At 33.4% G+C, this 21,401-nt stretch overlaps 2 protein-coding genes across 5 annotated transcripts in view; both read left to right on the top strand.

The window, feature by feature from the left end:
* The window catches only part of LOC116844034 (cilia- and flagella-associated protein 61-like), a gene marked incomplete at its 5' end in the record, with an annotated part of 13,474 nt that extends 4,419 nt beyond the window's left edge, over positions 1–9,055 (top strand). Inside the window, 6 exons of the mRNA XM_032815098.1 lie at positions 4,291–4,507; positions 4,609–4,865; positions 4,997–5,182; positions 7,650–7,772; positions 8,303–8,427; positions 8,504–9,055. Of these exons, the coding sequence (XP_032670989.1) occupies positions 4,291–4,507; positions 4,609–4,865; positions 4,997–5,182; positions 7,650–7,772; positions 8,303–8,427; positions 8,504–8,685 (1,090 nt within the window). The remainder of the gene's footprint in view (positions 1–4,290; positions 4,508–4,608; positions 4,866–4,996; positions 5,183–7,649; positions 7,773–8,302; positions 8,428–8,503) is intronic.
* A 3,126-nt stretch (positions 9,056–12,181) lies between these two features.
* Positions 12,182–21,401, top strand: part of LOC116844018 (cilia- and flagella-associated protein 61-like) — an 84,242-nt gene continuing 75,022 nt past the window's right edge. Inside the window, exons 1-4 of one of the 4 annotated variants that reach the window (XM_032815079.1) lie at positions 12,182–12,730; positions 12,813–12,982; positions 14,435–14,647; positions 17,390–17,494. In XM_032815079.1, coding sequence (XP_032670970.1) covers positions 12,430–12,730; positions 12,813–12,982; positions 14,435–14,647; positions 17,390–17,494 — 789 coding nt within the window. In that variant the 5' untranslated portion in view covers positions 12,182–12,429. The remainder of the gene's footprint in view (positions 12,731–12,812; positions 12,983–14,434; positions 14,648–17,389; positions 17,495–21,401) is intronic. The other 3 variants (XM_032815080.1, XR_004377974.1, XM_032815078.1) reach the window with 3 other exon arrangements.

Genomic DNA, 21,401 nt, shown 5'->3' with positions numbered 1-21,401 from the left:
GCATAGCGGTGGAAGAGAGAAGGTTTTCGAAGATGCAGAATTGGAGGCATTACTTGATCAAGACTCGTATCAAAATCAAGAAGAATTGGCATGATCATTGGGAGTGACTCAACAAGCCATTTCAAAACGCCTCAAAGCCATAGGAATGATTCAGAAGCAAGGAAATTGGATGCCGTATGAATTAAAGCCTAGAGATATTGAACGGCGTTTGTTTGTTTGTGAACAGCTGCTTGAAAGGTAAAGACGGAAGGGATTTCTGCATCGCATTGTGACTGGGGACGAAAAATGGGTTCATTACGATAACCCCAAGCGCAGAAAATCATGGGGAGTTCCCGGCCATACTTCCACGTCGACGGCCAAACCGAATATTCACGGCTCCAAGGTCATGCTCTGTATTTGGTGGGACCAGCTCGGCGTAGTGTATTGTTACACTCGCGGACTCGGAGAGGAATAAGACACTTGAATACGAAACGAAAAAGGAACTTTATTATGAAGCAATAACAGCGCGATATAAGACTCTCGATTCGGAATGCACATCCAGACAGTTTGCAAGCTGTCGAGAGACTCTCTCTCACGGCTGTTATAATCAAACAGCCGAAACACACTCTTAGCAACCGTTGTCAAAGATCTCGTCTCGCAACCCGCGGACTTCAGGTGCGACGCGCTCGCAACAGTATTATGTTAAAACCGACTGAAACAATCACAGGCGATCGGTATCGAACGCAATTAATGCGTTTGAGCCAAGCATTGAAAGACAAACGGCCGCGATACAACGAGAGACGATAAAGTGATTTTGCAGCATGACAATGCTCGACCCCATGTTGCGAAAGTGGTCAAGACATACTTGGAAACGTTGAAATGGGAAGTCCTACCCCACTCGCCGTATTCTCCAGACGTTGCTCTCTCTGACTATCATTTGTTTCGATCAATGGCACACGACCTGGCTGACCAGCTCTTCCGGTCTTATGAAAAAGTAAAAAATTGGATCGATTCGTGGATCGCCTCAAAAGATGACCAGTTTTTTCGACGCAGGATTCCTACGCTGCCCGAAAGATGGGAGAAAGTAGTGGCCAGCGATGGATAATACTTTGAATCATAAATGTATAACCAGTTTTTTTACAATAAAGCCTCGAATTTCGGAAAAAAAACGGCGGAAGCAAAGTTGTACACCTAATACTATAGAACTATAGAACTATAGTTTGCACTGTAAACAAAGCTCTTTCCTTTCGTATCAAATAATTGTCAGTTTACTGAATGTTTTCGTGGGATAAACTAGTACCCTCGTACTATAATCATGCCTCGTACGTATTCTAATTAATGTTGTAATAAATTATTATGTTGTAAAGTAATGACCTTCAATCATTACAACGAAGAATTGTGCAAGCGTGCGAAGAAATTACAGAAGCACAATATCAATTAGCCATTCGTTCTGTCATCGATACAAGATACAATGCTTGTCTCCGGGCTGGAGGCCATCATTTTGAATAAAACATTTAACATAATATTTAAATTGTCATTATTGTAAAACAATAAAGATAATAAATTATTTCGATATTATTTCAACATTATTCATTCGTATAGTTCTGTAATTTAGAATGTCGATATCTCTTGAACGAAGCGTTTGCAAACAAACGCTTCGTTCCAGAGGAAGTTTTTGTTTGTTTTGAGATCCTAAATTCATATATGAAGTTTGACCGTTTAACCTGGGAACACCATGTATAATATTTGAATAGAGAAACTTAATTGAAGTTAAAAATCTTAATACGAAAATATCGAGAGGATAATCATCGTTTATTGCAACTTTCCAGTTTTTAATATTGCATATTTTATAACTAAGCCTTCAGTTAAAATTATCTTTAAGTATTCTCCAGATAAAATCGGCTAAAATATGCAGCTTTGTTATTCATTTGGGTTTCTGAAAATTATTTGTATCGGGGTGCTCCCTCCGATGAAGTGAATTAAAATGTTTCTGCAATGTTGTAAATAATTTCACAAAAAACGCGGCTCCAACCAGGAAGTCAAATCCAATATTTCTAAAATTTAATTTGTTAAAAACCATCTTTTTGTCTTCATCGTCAGCCTATAATTCGGAGAGTACCGATGCCTCTAGATTTTTACAATAGGATTTTTGGTTCCAAAAACTTTTCAAGTTTCTTGGAGGAAAATCTCATTCAAAACAAGTGGAAAGTAACAGTATTTTTAGCTGACTGCAAAAGAGGATATTTACAGTTTGTCCTATATGTATGTTTTTTTGCGCTTGTATCCTCCCTTTTAACTCGAGAATCGTTACAGATATTAAGATATTAAGATGAAATATTAGATGAGTGCAAAAGTTTTTGTGTTTCTTAAAGATGTCATGGTTGATTCAGTTCCGGAGGCCGTGGTACGCCGTTAACTCGAAGTTCTCATTCAGTTTTATAGCATCATTTATAAATAATATGCAGGCGTATCATATACCGTTGAAAAGGTCATACTTTTAGCTGTCACAAACAGAAATTGGTTTGATTTGTATCAGTTTAGTGCTGTCTTGAAGTAAAATTAAAAATAAATATTGATAGAGTTTATTTGCGTGTAATTATAATGTACAAGTTTTGAGGAGGAACAAGTGTTTGAATATCCTAAAAAACATATATGGTGCGTTTAGAAAGAATCGTTGTGTCGATTCTAACTTGCGAGAGATGGTTTGCACAATTTAAATTATGTCCACCTTATTCTTCTGATATTGCTCCATCAAATTATCATTTGTCTCGGTCGTTATGAAACAGATTGGACGGTAAAAAATTCGCTTCTTTTCACGATCTACTACATTTCTAGACGAAAAACTGGCCACATTTTATGATAAAGATATACGACTACTGCCAGAAAATAATAGAAAACAATAGGGATTAATTAGTAAAATGAATAAATCGTTTTTAATAAATTACTTGGCCTACATTTGTATCACGAAACGCATCAAAACTTCTGCACTCACCTAATATTTTGTAACTTATTCAGTATGTTATTTACATGGTTTTTAGGCTGGTAGTCACATTCATAATCGGATCTTATATTTAGGATGGCCTTAAGTTTATCTTTAAATGCTGTATTACTGATTGTTTTATTGAGAATGATGGACTATGGAGCATCTGAAGAACTTAAGACGATCTTAAATATAAAAATCTGACTATGAATGTTGCCCTTAGATTTTAGTATCATTATCCGGATTTATATGAATGATCTAAAAATGGGGTAATTTTATTATTTTCTTGAAAATTCGAGAACATTTAGAAATACAAGACAAAATTTTTATTTTTAACTGACTTTAAAAATAAATGTCTAATGAATTTTAAAGACAAATTTTTAGTAAATAATTAAAAATTATGAAATAATAAAATAAATAATATTATAGAGAAAATTAAATTAATTAATTAATTTATTAATTATTATTTTAAAGACAAATTTTTAGTAAATAATTAAAAATTATGAAATAATAAAATAAATAATATTATAGAGAAAATTAAATTACGAAACTATATTAGATTATGATTATAAGTATATAACCTCCTCACTCCTAGTAATTAGTTGGCTAGATATTTCTTCCAAGTATAATCTATAATTTGACTCTTCTTATTCTTAAAATATAATCGTATGTTCAACATGCCGGATCATTAATTAATTTATTTGTTTTTGTATCTTTCAAGTTGGACAATTGGTTGCGCTGCAAAATATAAAAAATAAAAAATTCTAAAAAAATATTGTTATCCTAGTGATCCCTAAAGTAAAAAAATTTAAACTTTTAAAAATGTTAAAATATTTTGCTTTAGGACTGAAAAGAACTTAAAAATAAATCAAAATTATTTTATACTGTTTAGAGATTTTTTTTAAATTTCTCGAAGCGATAATGAAAATACGACCACGTGAAATAGCAAAAGTGAGTGTTTCACTCAAACTAGATAAAATTCCATATGAACGAATGTTTCAATAAGTCGGAATGAATATATTTCTGTGACGTATATTAGATTTACTCTTCAATTTTGAGTAAAAATATTCTCCTGACGACTAATAGTGGAGAATTCACTTTATATGAGTAAAACATCACTCGAAATCGGATGACTCAGTGGTCACTCTATTTTTCGAGTGAAATTTCACTCCAAGAAATTCAAAAAGTAAGCTTTAAAATATATTATTAAAGTACTGTACGGCAGTTTTGAAGCACCCTGTATATATATGCGCATCTGTCAGTGAAAATATGAAATTTCGCTGGAAAGTCGGTAACAGTATTCATCACTTTGTCTGATCACATGCATACAGTGCTGAAAAACAAGTCGACTTCGTTAGAAGCCGTTACCATGTGGAAGATCACGTGTCTGTGCAAAGCATTCATCGAGATGATTACGGACGCCTCTTGCATTTCGTTTTTACGCCGATTTTCCTCGCTTATCATCGCTTCTTCTTCCGCGAGATTGCACGTCTGAGTGGATTAACGGTAATCTTCTATCGACTTCATCACGAAGATGAGAGCGCCCTGGTGAGCCACGCGATGATAAAATCGTGATCCGCGAGAGACGTTTCTTGTCAGAAATGAAGGCGTTGAGTTTTACTCCCTTTGATGCAGAGCATCACTTGCAGACACGGAAGCGTCCCTTGGCGTCTTGTCTGGACGACATGATTCCCGTGAATCCTCGTAGACAAGCTGGATACAGATTTCCAGATATCTCAGGGATAACCAATCTGACAGAGAATGACACAACGGACAACGATTTGTTTTCGCTATTCATGACATCGCCGCGACTGTCGATGATACCTCCCGTGACCATCCATCTGAGAATCATCGTCGTTGGGGCGTCGGATTGCGGTATCGCTTTCACGGAGTATCTCGTTTTACGGTAAATTCACAAAGCATAGTACGCGGATACACTGTGGACGAACTTATATAAACACAGTAACACGGCCGAGACTGCAAGAAAGTCTTTCCCTCAACCATCGATAAGGCTGATGTGAACGTGAAATTCCGTAGATCATCGTATCATTACACGAACCTCACGTTGATATCGCCGCATGGTCTGCCATTTGATAACAAACGAAGTTGCACGGAAATCTCATTGCTTCCATTCTGCGGCACGTTCTGCTCGGAATATCGCCGTTGCGTAGCCTTGAGAACTTGGATTAATGTTGTTTACGGGACTATGACAGCGATCAACAGGTAACGGTCACTGTGATAACCGATACATATATACGTATATATTTATCATTAGACAGGTATTTTTATTTTCTTCACGCGTGAAACGCTGATAATCAATACGCTTGGATATATATACGGAGAAAGCAACTCCGTTAATGTAACTTCTTATTCTTAAAATGTGATCATATGTTCAGCATGCCGGATCATTAATTAATTTATTTGTTTTTGTATCTTTCAAGACAGTTGGTTGCGTTGCAAAATATAAAAACTGGACTTGTCGTAATGATAAGTGATTAGAAATTCAGGAAAATACACGGAGAAAAATAATTTTGCTCTTTTAGCAAAATCGTCGTTGCTACTGTATATTCGTAGTGACATAAAAAATTTAGTTGACGTAACTAATTTTACAAATTATTCGTTATCAGAGCAAAAGTAGTTTCGTTGCCAGGATAGAAAACATTTGTTGAGTGTATTTGTCCTAAGAATCACTTTAATTTCCTATTGATACAAAATAATGCATCCTTAGCAAATTTATTTGCTATCGGAGCAAAACTGCAACTACTTATATAAATCTATCATGGTTCTTATAGCAAAATAATTTGTAGATTCAGCAAATTATATCTAGCAAATAGTGATTACCCAAGTAAGAATTTACTACTGGCATCAAACCGATTTATGGCCCAGTACCGATTTATGGTAAATGTTACTGGCATAGTACCAGATGCCAATACGGATTTAGTATTAGTGTGATACTGGGATGATAGAAAAAGGCCAGTATCGGAAAACAGTACTGTCACAGAACCGAAAATCAGTACTATACCAATATAAAAAAAATATTGTTCCTAGTACTAGGGAAGTACCTATTCCCAATACTGGGCCAGTATCGATTCCTAGTAATTTTTATTATTTGTACAATTGTTAATATCACAACCGAAAACGACAAACACTTTTCGGTAACGCCCCAGTACACATACGGTACGACTATCCAGTATCTAACCTTAGTATGGAGCCAGTACCAATAATACAGTTTTTTTATATTAGACCCAGTACTGAGCCAGTATCAAAACCGGACATCCGCTTTTCGGTATCGACCCAATCGGGCCATTTTTCCGTACTGGAGAAACGTATACGATTCCTACTTGGTAGGAGAGTAATACTCTTAGCAAGTCTTTTTGCTGTCCATATAATAACGAAAAGACTTTGCTAGACCAGCACAAAATTTGCTGGGCCAGCAAATTATTTTTCTCCGTGTAAGAGACAAAGCAACCTGATCTTGGAGCAATAGTGATTTTACTCTTCCCAGTGTCACATTTAAATACAAATAGATACAAATAAATATTTGTTCATTTATTTGTATTTATATGACACTGAGAAGAAAAGACGTTGTTGTTAGCTAAAAGCTTGTTTTAATTTTTATTGCTATAAATTTCTAATCATTTAAGTTATTTGTAATTTTATATCATCAAAACTGCTTTTTTATTTTGAATTTTCAGTTTTCTGGGGACCAGACGAAAATTTAGTTGTACAGTCAAATAATTGATGAGATTGATTGAGATTGCGGTACTTTTATTTTGATTAATAGTGCAACGTATTCCAATAGTAGTATATTGTATATTTCTTGAGAATTACTAAAAAACAAATTCTCTTATTGAGTATAAGGTGCGCATTGCGGAACTTGTCGAGGTAATGGCGAGAGAAATTGATCAGTCATACTAAACTTTGCACGCTCAATGAATCTGCAAAATGCAATGAAATTTTATTTAACGTACCTGCCTTTTCTTACAACAATCGATTTTATTCAGTCTAGATCCAAAGTATTACGGTAAGATTATTGGAAAGTAAATATTTTATGAGGTATTTCATATCTTGTATTGAAAAATATTAGAACAAAATATAAAAATCTCGAAAAGTATTCACTTTTCGATGGTTTTATGTCAGTAATACGCAGAATGATTCTAGAAATCGACTTGTGTTAAAAAAATCGTATGATTCCATTAAAATAATTTAAACTGATCTTAAAAAGACTTTGACGTGTCCATCACAAACTCAAGAGCTAATAGCACTATCATACTTCTCCCTTGAAATCCTACCACTTTTTTCAGAAATATTTTTTTATTTCGCATTATTTTTTATATATTTAGGAGTCTTAACTTAAATACCTTTATTGTCTCAAGAGTTCATATTGAATATCAAAGTTTAATTTTTTAGATCATATACTGACTAATAATTAATTTTCTCAATCAATTAATATTATTTCTTGTTATATACCGATAACTGATTGATTTTGATCATTGATTTGTCAATTATTTTTCAGTCAACTAAAATTTTGAACGATTAGTGTCCGACACTGCTAAATGTTCAGATGAATGTTTACAGTCACAGAGATATCTTTTCTTATCATCGAGTTTTCATTTAAATTTCATTTAATTAAACGAGCTAGGGTTTTATCTTCGTGCACGATGTGTATAATCGAACTCTCTCACGCCAGGAAGGAGAAATACGTGACCGTGATGAATCAAGGGAATCTCGCGTACGATTATTTAGTATTAACTTGTGGCCTGCAGTATCAACGACCAACGTTGCGAGAAGAAATGAAAACGCGGAAGCGAGGGTAAAGTTTAAAAATAAATAATTGTATTATCGAGTAAAAAGATTGGGGATTATATCAAAGCGAAATAAGATATCGGGTCATAAAGTAAAGAAAGAACAATAACGATCGAGTAATAACAGCAACAACGGCAACTTTAGTAATAATATTTGTTACTTGAAAGTAACGAATATTAATATTTCAATTTAAGTGAGATATTCAGATCTAAATTGAAAATTAGATGTGAGTTTTCTAGTTAAATCGCGATTATAAATATAATGTCACGAATTTCAGTAAGAGAATAAATGATTCAAATAAAAAATAAAAATAAAAGCTAATAAATAAAAATTAATAAAATATAAAAATAAAAACTAATAAGAGATGATTTAAATAAAATTCAAATGAAATATGACTTGAATGAAAAACTCTGTATAGTTTGAAACTTAGATCTGTCTGTTTCACGTCGTACAAATTTCAAATAAGAACTATTAATAGAAGTTCTTGCTTCTCATGAAACAACGTTCTATATATCGTAATTGTAATTACTTTCAAAGGGAAGAAGCAATTGTGGAAAGTCAGATGAAATTGCCATGGAATTGCCTAACCATAAACGACGATACGGAAGCGTCTATTTGCTTAAAAAAGATTCAGTGGTTAACGGAGGATCTTAAAGAGAGAAGTGGGTGTAGCACGGATAACGATGCAATTAACAGATTATTTGGCGATGCTTTTTAATAATGTAACCAAAATCACAGGAGCGATATTGTTTTACGGTCGCAATGCTGACTGCTACTGTGCGCTTCATGGTTTGATCATGTTCGGCGTGAATCCTTCGTGGGTCACGTTGATCAAGCCGAGCCTGAATTCCAATGACACGTGTGACGACGCTTTCTGCTGTGACCGAGAGGTATACGACCTAAACAGCATAAATATCTAGAAGATATCTTTAAGACATCTTAAAACGACGTCTATAAGACGTCTTTTAGACATTTAACGTGTACAAAACGTTCTACTTGCTTTAGACGTTTTTTAGCTCTAAAAGCTATTTTAAACATTTGTGTTGTGTAGATATATATACAGTACACAGTATCTTTGTGCACATCGAAGAGAATTATATTCTCTGAACTTTTTAAAGTAAAATCCCGCTGGAAACGAGTAAGAATTTTGTCAAATCTATAATGACTATCATTTAACATCATAAAAAAGTAAATAATATAACTAAAAAACTCTTCTTGAGTATATCAAACAATAAATTAAGGACCATTAGAGTTAACGCACAGGTTGTATAGTGCTATCATAAACTATTAAAACATAGTGACACAATCTCGCAATGAGAACAAATTTTATTAAAAATCAACAGGTTAAGTTGCGATCAAACAGTTTGATCGCAACTTAACCTGTTGATTTTTAATAAAATTTGTTCTCATTGCGAGATTGTGTCACTATGTTTTAATAGTTTATAATAGCACTATACAACCTGTGCGTTAACTCTAATAGTCCTTAATTTATTGTTTGAAAAAAGTAAATGTTTCACTCAAATTTAAACTAATTCTTAATCCATACAAATTGTCTTAAAGCGATTAGAGAGAGAGAGAGCGAGAGAGAGAGCTGAATTTGTTTCAAATATTCACTTCTTAATTCCGAATGGAAATATTCACTCGACCATTCAAAAGATAGATTAGAATTGGAATCACTCCAATTCGAGTGATCTATTCGTCATTCTATATATATTTCCAATTGAATTCTTTTTTAGGAAATTTAGAAAACAAACAAGCAACGTCTTTAAAACTTGATGAGTGAAATAATGAAAGTTGTAACCATTTGTAACTTTTTTCTCTCAGAGTCATTACCAAGTCGTTATTGATAAAAAATAATTTGCACCGCGATAACAATTACAATTAAAGGATTGCCATACTAGAAACTTTATCGACGAAATACTGATTTTTTTTGCAAAGTTTACATCATATATATTGATTGCACAGAATTATAAATACTTTTACTGAAAGTGCGTGTAATAACGAATTGAAGTATTGTTCAACACGTGATGAAAATAACACAAAATTTTAAAATTGAATTTGGGCAATCGGCATAAATATTTACTTGATATAAACGTTCTGCAGAACTTGTACGTATTGGATTTCATTTGTTCCGCTAACGAAAAATTCAAGGAACATTTCTGTATTTTTAAAATTGTATTTAGAGAAGCTTAGAAAATGTGCAGAAAAATTTGCAGAAAGATTTCTAAATATGCATTGTTAGATATTCTGCTAACATGATGAATCAAAACAACACGCATTTACAGTCTGTCAAGTAAGAGCGTAGTCGGGTTAATTTATAAAAAAAATTATTAAACAAAATTTTCACATACATATATGCATTGTACTCGATGAAAAGAAAGATACAATTTTGTTAATAATGCGTTCAGTCATCGGCGTCGATAAATGCTTGGCATCTCTGAGGCATGATTTCAACCAAATTGACGGCATATTCTAGTGGCAAGGACCTACAAATCCGACGAATCTCGCGAGATAATTGCTGCAAAGTGTACGTGTGTTTTCCACGAAGCTTGTACTTCATGTATGCCCATACATTTTCAATAGGATTAGCATCGGGCGACTGCGACGGCCAATCCAGTGTAACGATGCTAGATTGCTTTTTCCACTCGGTATAGAGCTTGTTGCGATATTTGGGATCGTCGTTCTCCTGCAGAATCCAGTCCTCATTTTTGTTGATGAATCAACGTTTGACAGACAATAACAAAGCCTTTTTGTAAATTCTCACCATTTTCTCGGTATTCAGGTTGTAGGTAAACAGGTGCAAAGTGCCGAACTCCTGCTCTGAGAAGCTCCAAAGATGAACCTTTGTATTTAACGGGTCGCTAGACAAGCCTGTTGGTAAGGGTTGACCAGGCTCGCGTGAGGATACAACGTGCCCATACAGAGCATTCGTCGGTAAAAATTACATTGCTAAAATCTCGATCAATGTTCTCGCTCGCCCAAGCGAGTCGTTTCTTCACATGTTTTTTTAGTCAACAGAGGTTTCTTTATTATGTTGCCATTTCATGTTCTGAGCTAGGAGACAGGTTCGGATAGTTTCGTGCGATAAATATAAACCTTTCTGCTTCAATTTTGTTTGTCCTTGACGCAGTGTTAAACCAGAATTCTGTGAAAACATATTCACTATTTGTTTTTCGCTTTTCTTATGCACTTTGCTTATTGAGCCACGTTCCGGTAAATCATCAACATTTATATCGCTGCACTCACTTCTGTACGAATGTTTTCGACTTTTTCATGTATTTAGCAGCCGCTGATTGCGACATTTTCGGACTCGGGGGAGTGCAAAAGAACACAGCTTCGTAGCGCGACGCTTTTTGGCACTCATGACGTTCAACGTGTTTCTTTTACAAAACATCAATGACAATTAAATCTTTCTTAATAGTGCATCAAAGAGAGAGGTTCCCTCTATCGACTCACAAAAGATTTAGGGCGATACCTTTTACCAACTGTAAGTAAGACCGACCACGCTCTTACTTGACAGACTGTATATAAGATCTATATGTATAAGAAATACGAAAAGTATATTATGATCGTGTTAGTGATAATCGGCTTAACATTATTAACATTTTTTAAGTTCATCCACTTTAGCATCCTCTTATACGGAATAGAGAAGATTTTTTAACTTCATAACGATGATGTCACTAGGATAGTTGCGCAGCTTTTCTACAATGTATTAAATCTATACAACGATAACATAATAACGATAACAATACCGTCGTTAAAAGTTACAAAATCGATCTATAAGTCAAGTTGGCTCAAGGGTCATGTTGTCTATGTGTTTCGTTTAGGGATTTATTGTGAAAGCAACGGTATACAAAGAAAATATTATAATAAAAACTATGTTAAAATTATATTTTTTTTCACAATATTTTCAATGAAACTATACCGTATAAGTTACTATAGAAATAGTAAATATTAGAAATAGTAAATAGTCTATACCTAATATATAAAAAACATGATATAAAAATCATTCAAGTAATTAAAATCTTGTAGTAAAAAATTAAACTTGTATGAAAATTAAATGTGCATTGTTAAATATATATACTGTAATTTAGATCATAATTCTATACGGTCAAAAATTACAAAAAGTTGGTTGTAATTTGGTTTGTAATTTTTACTGCGATATTTTCTCAATGCATTAAGTGTATATGAAGGACATATTATACTAAAAATTATATCAAAATTATATTTCTGTAATATCAAATATTATTCTGTTATATCAAAATTATATTTCTGTAAATTGTATTACTGTAATATTGTAGTATAATGATATATAAAGTACTATAGTATATATAAATTGTTATAAAAATAGTAAATTTAACAATCTCAAAAAAAGAGTCAAGTAATTTATAATAATTTTGTAAGAATTGAAACGTTCATAATATTTTTAAACTAATATACAGTAATTTTGATCATAACTGTGTGTATGATTCAAGATTATAAAAATTTTGTTGTAATCTTTACTACGATATTTTTCTTCGTGTAGGAAAAAGGTAAAATATTTTCTTTAAAATATAACACAAGAAACATAAAAACATAAAAAGTACTTGTATTCTAAAAAGAACATTTTGCGATTTTCCTTCCACTATTTTTTTTACAATACATAAATAAAACGCATAGTCGACATGACTTTTGGGCCAACTTGCTGCGCACGGACTCCTCTGCTTCTCAATCATAAATATCATTCTAAAGAAACACAATTACGTGTTTATAAGGTGGACCAGGCGATAACGAATGCCATTTTACGGAGCGGAGTCCAAATACTATCCGGATGGTACATGATCGATTGGACTCTGACGCAAGATGCAGATGAACAGATTGCGATCAAAAGTGTCACGATTGAAAAAGATGGCGAGATGAGAACGATAGTCTGCGACGTTCTTCTGAACTTTCACGAGAAGACGATCAACTTAGACGCGTTTTTAGGTGAGCGGCTCGCACTCGTTGTCGCTCATGAGCCGATTCGTGAAGATACACTCGTGTGTTTCACACGGAGCTCACTTTTCAGCATTCTGCCGTGCCGGTCTCATTTTCAACGACTCGCTGATTATAGACCCGGAGTGTCGTACGAACGATCCGTTTATTTTCGCCGCTGGTACCGTGACGAAATACTCCAAAAAGTTCCGCGCCGAGTCCTCGCAACACATTTATTTCAGTAGCGCGGAGGTCGGCGAGAGAGTTAGTGAAACAGTTGTACTTTAAAAACGCGCTTTTAATTCTTTGCGATCTCTTCTACGTCGAATGTGCCCATCGCGTCTTGTTTTAATTGATACGAAAAAACACTTGATTATTAATAATAATATTGATCATTATTAATAATTTTATAATAATTAATCATTATTATTAATAATTATTTATTATTAATCGTCATAAGTAATTAATAATAAACTCAACATAAATACAAGGTGTCCGATACTCACAGAAGAGCCGCGGTGTACAGGTAGATTAAATCAAACTGAAAAATTCCTTTATCATTTTGCGAGCAACATATAAAATTCTAAGTTATTAATCAAAGAAAAGATCCGTAAATAATCACGTGCTATACGGGAACTGGGCGATATCTGCCGCTGTATGTTTATATATTAGGTCAAAATGAACAAAAAGGTTTTCTATCACTTTTCAAATGATTACATACACGTTTAGTTATCAATTAAAGGAGATTGGTAGATAGTTGTACACAATAATGCACTAATTTTTTTTAATTAATAACTAAGCATCTATATTAAATTAAAATGAAATTTATAAAGATAATAATATTTCTTTATTCAGATTTTTGAAATTATTACAATAATTATTAAAAAATTTTTAAATTTTATTTACAAAAAAAATATATCAATATAATTAAATAAATAATCTTTTTCGTAAATCTACAATAATATAAATAATTATAGATAAGAACAAATTTTTAATAAAAAAAAAGGTGTATCAGATGAGATTTGAACACGCAACATACTGTGTACGAAGCTAACGTCTTACCTATTGTGCTACTGTTCAGTAATGACGACCGAACAAAGTAAGTGTGTCACAACCGACTAAAGTTATTTTTAAAAATTGATTTCTTTGAAACTATGGCCCATTGACTGAAACGGCCAGACACGTGTCGATTTTTTTCGCCCAAGAACAGCCTGTAAAAAGCGCATCAAAATTCCCGGAGCAATCACCTCGTGTTCCCCTTGTTAGATAAATTTGAAAAATGACTTAGACAGAGGACTGTTTTGTTCATTTTGACCTATTATCCAAGCATACAGCGATAAACATCGCCATTACAGTTCATCTACCGTATGGCGCGTGATTATTCATGAATCTTCTTTGATTAATAACTTCAAATTTACATGGTTGTTCGTCAAATAATAAAGGAATTTTTTGTTTTGTTTGATTTAATTTACTTGTACTCCGCGACTTCTTTGTGAGTTACCGGACGCCCTATATATTATTGTAAATATATATTTTGCATTAGTTAAGTATTGATATATTGGAATAAGCACAAACCACTCGATGGTGAATAACTTTTCATGGGGATCGGTTAAACAAAAAAGTCGAAAGCAATTTGGACCGCAAAGAATTAAAATCCTCGCGATTGTTCTCGTTCAAAACATTTGCATTTCTCTCCGGTCTTTCGTTCACCGGTAGCTCGCCGAGATATTACGAAGAGTGGTCGACGTTCAACGGAACGACAAGGAAACTTCTGAGCTGTGGCAGAAAGGAAAAACAAGCTTGACACATCCGGTGTTTCGTGCACCCGTCGTAATCGCCTGCATTCTGCCAGGGAATTATTATTATTTGCACGTGCGCAAACCCGGAAAAGAAATTTCGTGCGAGACTGCGATCAATCAGAAGTCCTCCGTGAGTTTGAACATCAATGAAATTAAAAATAATCAAACTATAGCCAATAAAAGCCTATGAACGAATATTATAATGCGATGTAAAGAAAAAGCTCAATTATCAAGTATACATAATAGCTGCCCTAATAGCACGCATGTTCAAAAGACGTCCAGAGAACATCCAGAAAACATTCAGAGAACATTTTATGTTCTATGGATATCCACTGGACGTTCCCTGAACATTGCGTGCTATTAGGGTGATTATGTATACTGAGGTTAATCACTCAGCATACATAATTTCGAATTACTCAACAAATTAATAATTTAAGATTATTATATAGAATGTCTGATAATTGTAACACACCAACTCCATAGGGGCGTAGAGCTAAGCGAGAGGATCAGAAAAGTCCTCTTCCATTTAGCGATAACGCGTTTAGTTTGTTAGTAACAACTTTATAAAGTTTGGCGTTTGTCATGCCCATCGCGGCCTATAGACGCTCCGCGGCGAGCTGTGTGCATCGAGGCTGAAGGTGCCATTACATGAAGCGCGGAAACGCGGAAGACAAAATCTTACTAGATCCGCTACGCGTTTCGCGTCTGTTTTGATTGCCTTATATTACATGAGGCATATTTTGAGCGGAAAAGCGGCATGGGGAATTATAAAATATTAATTTTTAACGGTATTTATTAATTAAAATGCTTATATTCAACAGATAAGCTGAAAAGATAAACATATTAGTAAAAATTGCAGTAAATTAAGTTAATACAATTTTAAAAAATAAATACAGATGTTTATTTGTTCTCCAAACCGTTCCGCTTTTCCGCGCAAATTGTGCTTCATGTAATATAAGGAGAAATAAAGTCGCGGAACAAGCGCGGAAAAATCCATTGTCACAAGTTGTCACAAGTTATCACAAGTTCAACGTCACAAGTTGTTCAACCTAACCGCCGTTATATTAAGACGTGTTCAAACACGTTCGGACCTGATATTTTTTTGGAATTCATACCTTGGTACCTTGGATGAAAAGACAATAGAGAAGAGTTTTGGGTCTTCCGCTTTTTCAATATACGGGAAGAAATGATTTAATTCGCGGAACGCGGAAATTTAGTAAAATTTTGTCTTCCGCGTTTCCGCGTTTCTGCGCTTCATGTAATGGCACTCTGAGCGGTAACGTAGCGCGTTCATCGTCGCTTCGCCGCGCGCCGGCAGCGTCAAAGGCTGCTTACGATATCGAGTGTAGAGCGAGTGAAAACTGGATCCGAGAGAATAGTACATATTCCCATCTGCAACTAATATATTTTATGGCTGCTCTTGCTCTGCTCTGTTTTGTCTTTTATCCACAGGAACAATATGACTGCGTAAGCACATCAAGGGCCAAAGCATCAATCATGAATCTTTTCATATGAGAACTCTGGATTTTTTCAATTATTTAATATTTTTCCTTATTATGAAACTATGAGAAGTGTTTTGCAGTACTTGAATGCGATCGTAAATCCTTTCCTCCAATATAAATTTGTGAAGTGTACATTTCCATATTTTCAAGGTTAGATTTTTTATTTTTCACGAGTTTACATTAGGTGAAAAGATTCATGACCGACCCTCTGGGCACAAAAATTGTCGCAATCGTTTCCGACAGTATCGTAGACGTAAGTCGGTGTCGGAAGTCAACGCACAAGGATTGACGTAGACGTATGCTACATCAATTGTGTCGTCCGACGCAGTCATATTGTTCCCCTGTGGATAAAAGAGAATAGAGCAAAGCAAGAGTAGCCATAAAATATATTAGTTATAGATGGGAATAGATACTACTTCCTCTTACTCGCTCTGCACTCGATATCGTAAGCATCCAAAGCGTCGAGACGTCAGCGCGAGCCGCGTTAAGCCCGTATCAGACTACCGACTGCACAGGCGCCGAGTCAGCGCCTCACTGTGATTGGTCCATTGAGAGTCGGCAGTCGTAGTCGGCAGTCGGGTCGGCCTGTGTAGTCGGTAGTCTGATACGGGCTTTACCGCTCAGCCTCGACGCACACAGCTCGTCGCGGAGCGTCTATAGGCCGCAATTGGCATGACAAACGCGGTTGTTACTAACAAACTAGACACGTTATCGCTAAATGGAAGAGGACTTTTCTGATCCTCTCACTTAGCTCTACGACCCTATGGAGTTGGTGCGTTACAATTATCAGACACCCTGTATAATCTTAAAATTTTAGTTAATAATTTCAGATTAATTTAGTTAATCCTAATATCTACACTGAGAGAAAAATGTCTAAAAAGTAAAAAAAATGAATTTTTATTCGTTGGGTACTAATAATATGTTTCCTTAAATCCAAATCCTTTTATTAAAACAAAATAAACTATTGCTTTTATAAAAAAACTAAGGTTTTAAGAAAATATATATTTTCTTATTTCAAAAATATTTTATATTTTGATATAAGTAAACATATTATTATAGTACTTATTCCGGATAAATACTCTATTTCTTAAATATCTATTCTCTTAATGCAAGTAACTAAATTTTTTTTCTCAAAGATAACTAAAAGAAGGGCCAATAAAAGTCTATGTAAAAAAGATTCAAATATCCAAATTACTCTGAATGTATAATTTCAAATATTGAATTTTTGTTTCCATTGCACTATAATATCCATATCAATAATATAATCGAATTACTCTAAATTATACATATATCAATAATATAATCGAATTACTCAGAGTAAATTTGGAAATTCAATAATATAAAATTTTTTGCCGTTTCTCGAGCTACAGGGCGAAGTGTTCGTAACAGGCTCTTGCACATCCAAAGCTGGATACTTTCGTATTCGATTGAATCTTTCCAACTCCGTAGATACCGTAACGTGCGTCAGTAAAAAGGTACTCGTTTTGTTAATTTGTAACATAATTCTTTATTAAATTCAGAAAAATAAGTAATTATTTATATAACTTATACATCTTTGATAACCTGGACTTTCACATTTGTTATTAAAGTCATGTCTCTGAGTAATTCCCAATGAAAAATTTTTTATATATAATTATATAAAATTATATAAAATTATACATAACACAGCCACACAAAAAAAAATTTTTGTTTTGATCTGGGGGTCTGACTATATCTACCATATGTTTTTGGGATTGCTGAATCTAAATCCGTGGCCTATTTAGCCCCATCAGATCAGGATTTTGACATAACCTCAAAAAACCCATAATTTGAGCTATTAAAAGCTAATAACTAGAAAAATCAAATAAAAATCTATTAAACTTCAGCTTTTAAACCCTATAACCTATTTGAACATATAAACTTATTTACATAACCCCATAACTTACATAATCTCATGGCTCCGTAACCCATGGAAAAAAATTTTTTACATAAAAATTCTGCCATAACTTAACTTTTAACTTTTTAACTAGTTACTATTCGACCCTGGATATTACTTGTTTTGTAGAAAATAGACTTTTAAACAACAATATTCCTCACTAATATTCTTTCATGTTGTTTTACAAATAAAATGTTTTTTATAGAAACATTAATTATAGTTATAATATATTATGTAATAGATTTACTTTTATGTTATCAAAGAGTTATGTTTTGAAATAATGCTAATATGAATATTAATAATAATATTAATTTTATTTTTATCAGTTTGTAGCCAGAAAGTTTTATCGCATTTTATCGATAAGCATAAACTACATAAATATACATATACATGTATACACTGCCACTATACAGTGCTTGTTTATACAAAACTAGGCGAGCGATTCTATGTTATATAATCAATATTAATAGATTCTATGTTATAGGGACTTCTAGCCTATCTATGTGATATCACTTTTTTGTGGAAAATAGTATTTTAAACAATATTCGTCATTAGTATATTTGTTAATCTTGTGTTGTTTTACAAATAAAATATTTTTTATAAAAACATTAATTTTAGTACAATTCCACTCGCAAGGTAAACGCGTGAACTTGGAGCATGTTTTCATTTTCTTTGTATAAAGGTAGATTTGTTTGGATCACAATCATGAGTATATTCGCGGTTCAAAATAGACTAGTACATGACAAAAATTCTGTGTCTGATATTTTTTTCGCCTACGATAACGGATACATTATTTGTAATATTAATATATTACGTTATAATATATTATAACATATTAATGTTGAAAATAAATTCGGAAAATGGTACATTAGTAACTTTGACTTCTTTTGAATTTTCTGTGCTTTCTGAGATCAATATACACAGATTACATTACTAATACAGAACATTATTAATCGAATTTCTTCGTCATTCAGCGTATACACCCTTACGTAAAAAAGCTATAAGAAAAAACTACTTAGAGCAATATATAAAAATTATTGAAGCACTATAGAAATATATTAGAATACTATCGTATACTTATTACAACACTATTGAAAAATTATAGAAAACCTATTCGTTAATTTTATAAATAGTTTTAATATAAATTTTCAATAGTTAAAACAGTAATATTTTAGTAACTCTACGTAATCTTAGCAGAGTTATTCAGGATTAAATCAGTAGTACCATCAAGCGTCCTCTTAAGGGCGAATGTGATCGTCTACCTGGATGACCTCCTAATCGCGAGCAACGACGAGGCCGAGCACCTGCGTCATCTGACGCGAATGTACGAAGCGCTCGATCGTGCCGGATTCCGGCTAAATCGTAGTAGTATTTTAGTAACTCTATGTAATCTTAGCAGAGTTATTCAGGATTAAATTAGTAGCACCATCAAGCATCCTCTTGAAACCCTATTAATTTTGTTTGCAACATGTTTCAATGAAACTCTTGATTTTCGAAAAATTTCTATGCGTAATTTAAAATGAGGCATCCTGTATATACACGTGTGTATGCGCTTGTGTACGTACAAAAGTAACATGCTGTTTTGGGATACTTTCATACATTTGATGTACTCGTTTATCACTATCAACATATTTTGATTAAAAGACTATAATAACAATAGGACAATAACAACAAAAAAGAAAGAGAAAGCAGTTAAATAAGTTCTTTATTAGAAATATGCATAATTCATAAAAATAGATTATATTTTATAAAAATGTTCATAAGTAATGAGGGCAATATATTGTTTGTATTTTTTACAATAATACAAGTCATATGGGAATCACATAAGAGAGCTTCATATCGTTTAAAATGGTTTTTATGAAGGATGTAAATTCTGATACACAGTTACATGCGAATTACGAAAACCGACACAGTCAGTGTGCAACAGTCTGCATGGATAAAGGGACCTAAAACTGTTTGGTGCATTATATAGAGGATCTATATTTATAATCTTTCGAATGTTACTTATGTTCTCTTCCGCTATAGATTGCGATCCGGCTGTTAGAATATATGGACAGTTCATACGCTGCGGTGTTAATAAGCTATCTTCCTGCCAGGTGTTTGTTGTATCAAAATGTGCTTGAAATATTATGATCACATTTGGTCGCTGAAATGTCGAATCAGTCGTGTACTCTTGGTAAGATCCAGGACGACATACGATACTAGTCCTCTGATTTCGAGACTTGCAGCTGTCACAACTTTCCAAACTTATATCTTGAGCTTTTAATTTTTCTCCTATCAGTACAACTGTTAGCTCCTTTATTTTACCTAAAACATGCTGGAGAAATTCCCAAGCCTTCATATATTTATTTTCAATAGAGTTTGCTGATATTACGTGAATAACAATTTGAGGTTCCGCCATATTTGAAAGATTTAATAACTGTGTATTTTTCATCACCTCATACATCGTGAATGGTCCTGATACATAATCGGAACAGAAATATGCGAATTTTGTAAGATTTCGGTCAAAATTGTTCAAGTCGATATAAGGACAGCTCACATAATTGGAAGCAAATTGATACATGTTATAGAAATATTTAACCTCACATGGAAATTCAATTAATCGTTTAAAATCTGTAGGTATGATATTTAGGATATCTAGATTGAGACATAACATCAAGTTTCCGCATTTTGATGCGTGATTGATAAAAAAATCTTCCATATGAATAAGGCAAAAGTTGGCGGAATAGCATCTTTTACAGGGATGTATATCAATTTGTTGGTGACAAATAAGACATGATTTTGCGAAAATGATCATTTCTATTTCGTACGTCTCCAGACTGCGTGGTAGCCTTTGCGTGATTACATCCAAAAATATTCTTCTTGACTCAATCCATTCGGGCGTTTCTGAATGACGAATACCCCATTCCGTTTTACCCAATCCGTCTTTCTCTCTTAAGAATTTTGTTATAAATGTGCAAAATTGCTGGTGTTGTTCAAAATGTTTCTGTTTATGTTTTTCACTACAGTAAGAAATCATGTAACACTTATCGCATTCTATCAAAATACCATAATTTTTACTTTTGCAAACGTGACAAATATTTGGATAAAAGAAATTATTATAATTGATATCGCCGTTCATCCAAGTAGAATCGGCGTGCAATTTTTGCACATCCATAATGATGGACATAATGTCCATGCCTCTTTTATATGCCATGCCTGTTTTACATGCCATATTTTGTTTACCTGAAGATAAAAAATTTTTTTGTAATTTCAATTTGGAAATAACTCATATGTAAAGTACGGTACCTTGTATAAAAGTAAGATAATTCTCTTTGTATAGTTTAGATATACAGTTGACGAATGTTTCGCGGACCCTGAGAAACTGTTTGCAAGTTTCATAGAATGTCACGAATATAGTTGACAATTTCAATAGTATACAAAGTTATAATGACCTACGAATATCCGTTCGCAACTAGAATATTGCG

Source organism: Odontomachus brunneus, unplaced genomic scaffold (assembly GCF_010583005.1).
Source record: "Odontomachus brunneus isolate Ranch 3 - 2012 unplaced genomic scaffold, Obru_v1 Obru_scaffold_038, whole genome shotgun sequence".
Taxonomy (NCBI): domain Eukaryota; kingdom Metazoa; phylum Arthropoda; class Insecta; order Hymenoptera; family Formicidae; genus Odontomachus; species Odontomachus brunneus.
The sequence above is the reverse complement of the archived record's forward strand: the minus strand, read 5'-3'. Positions and strand labels throughout refer to the sequence as shown.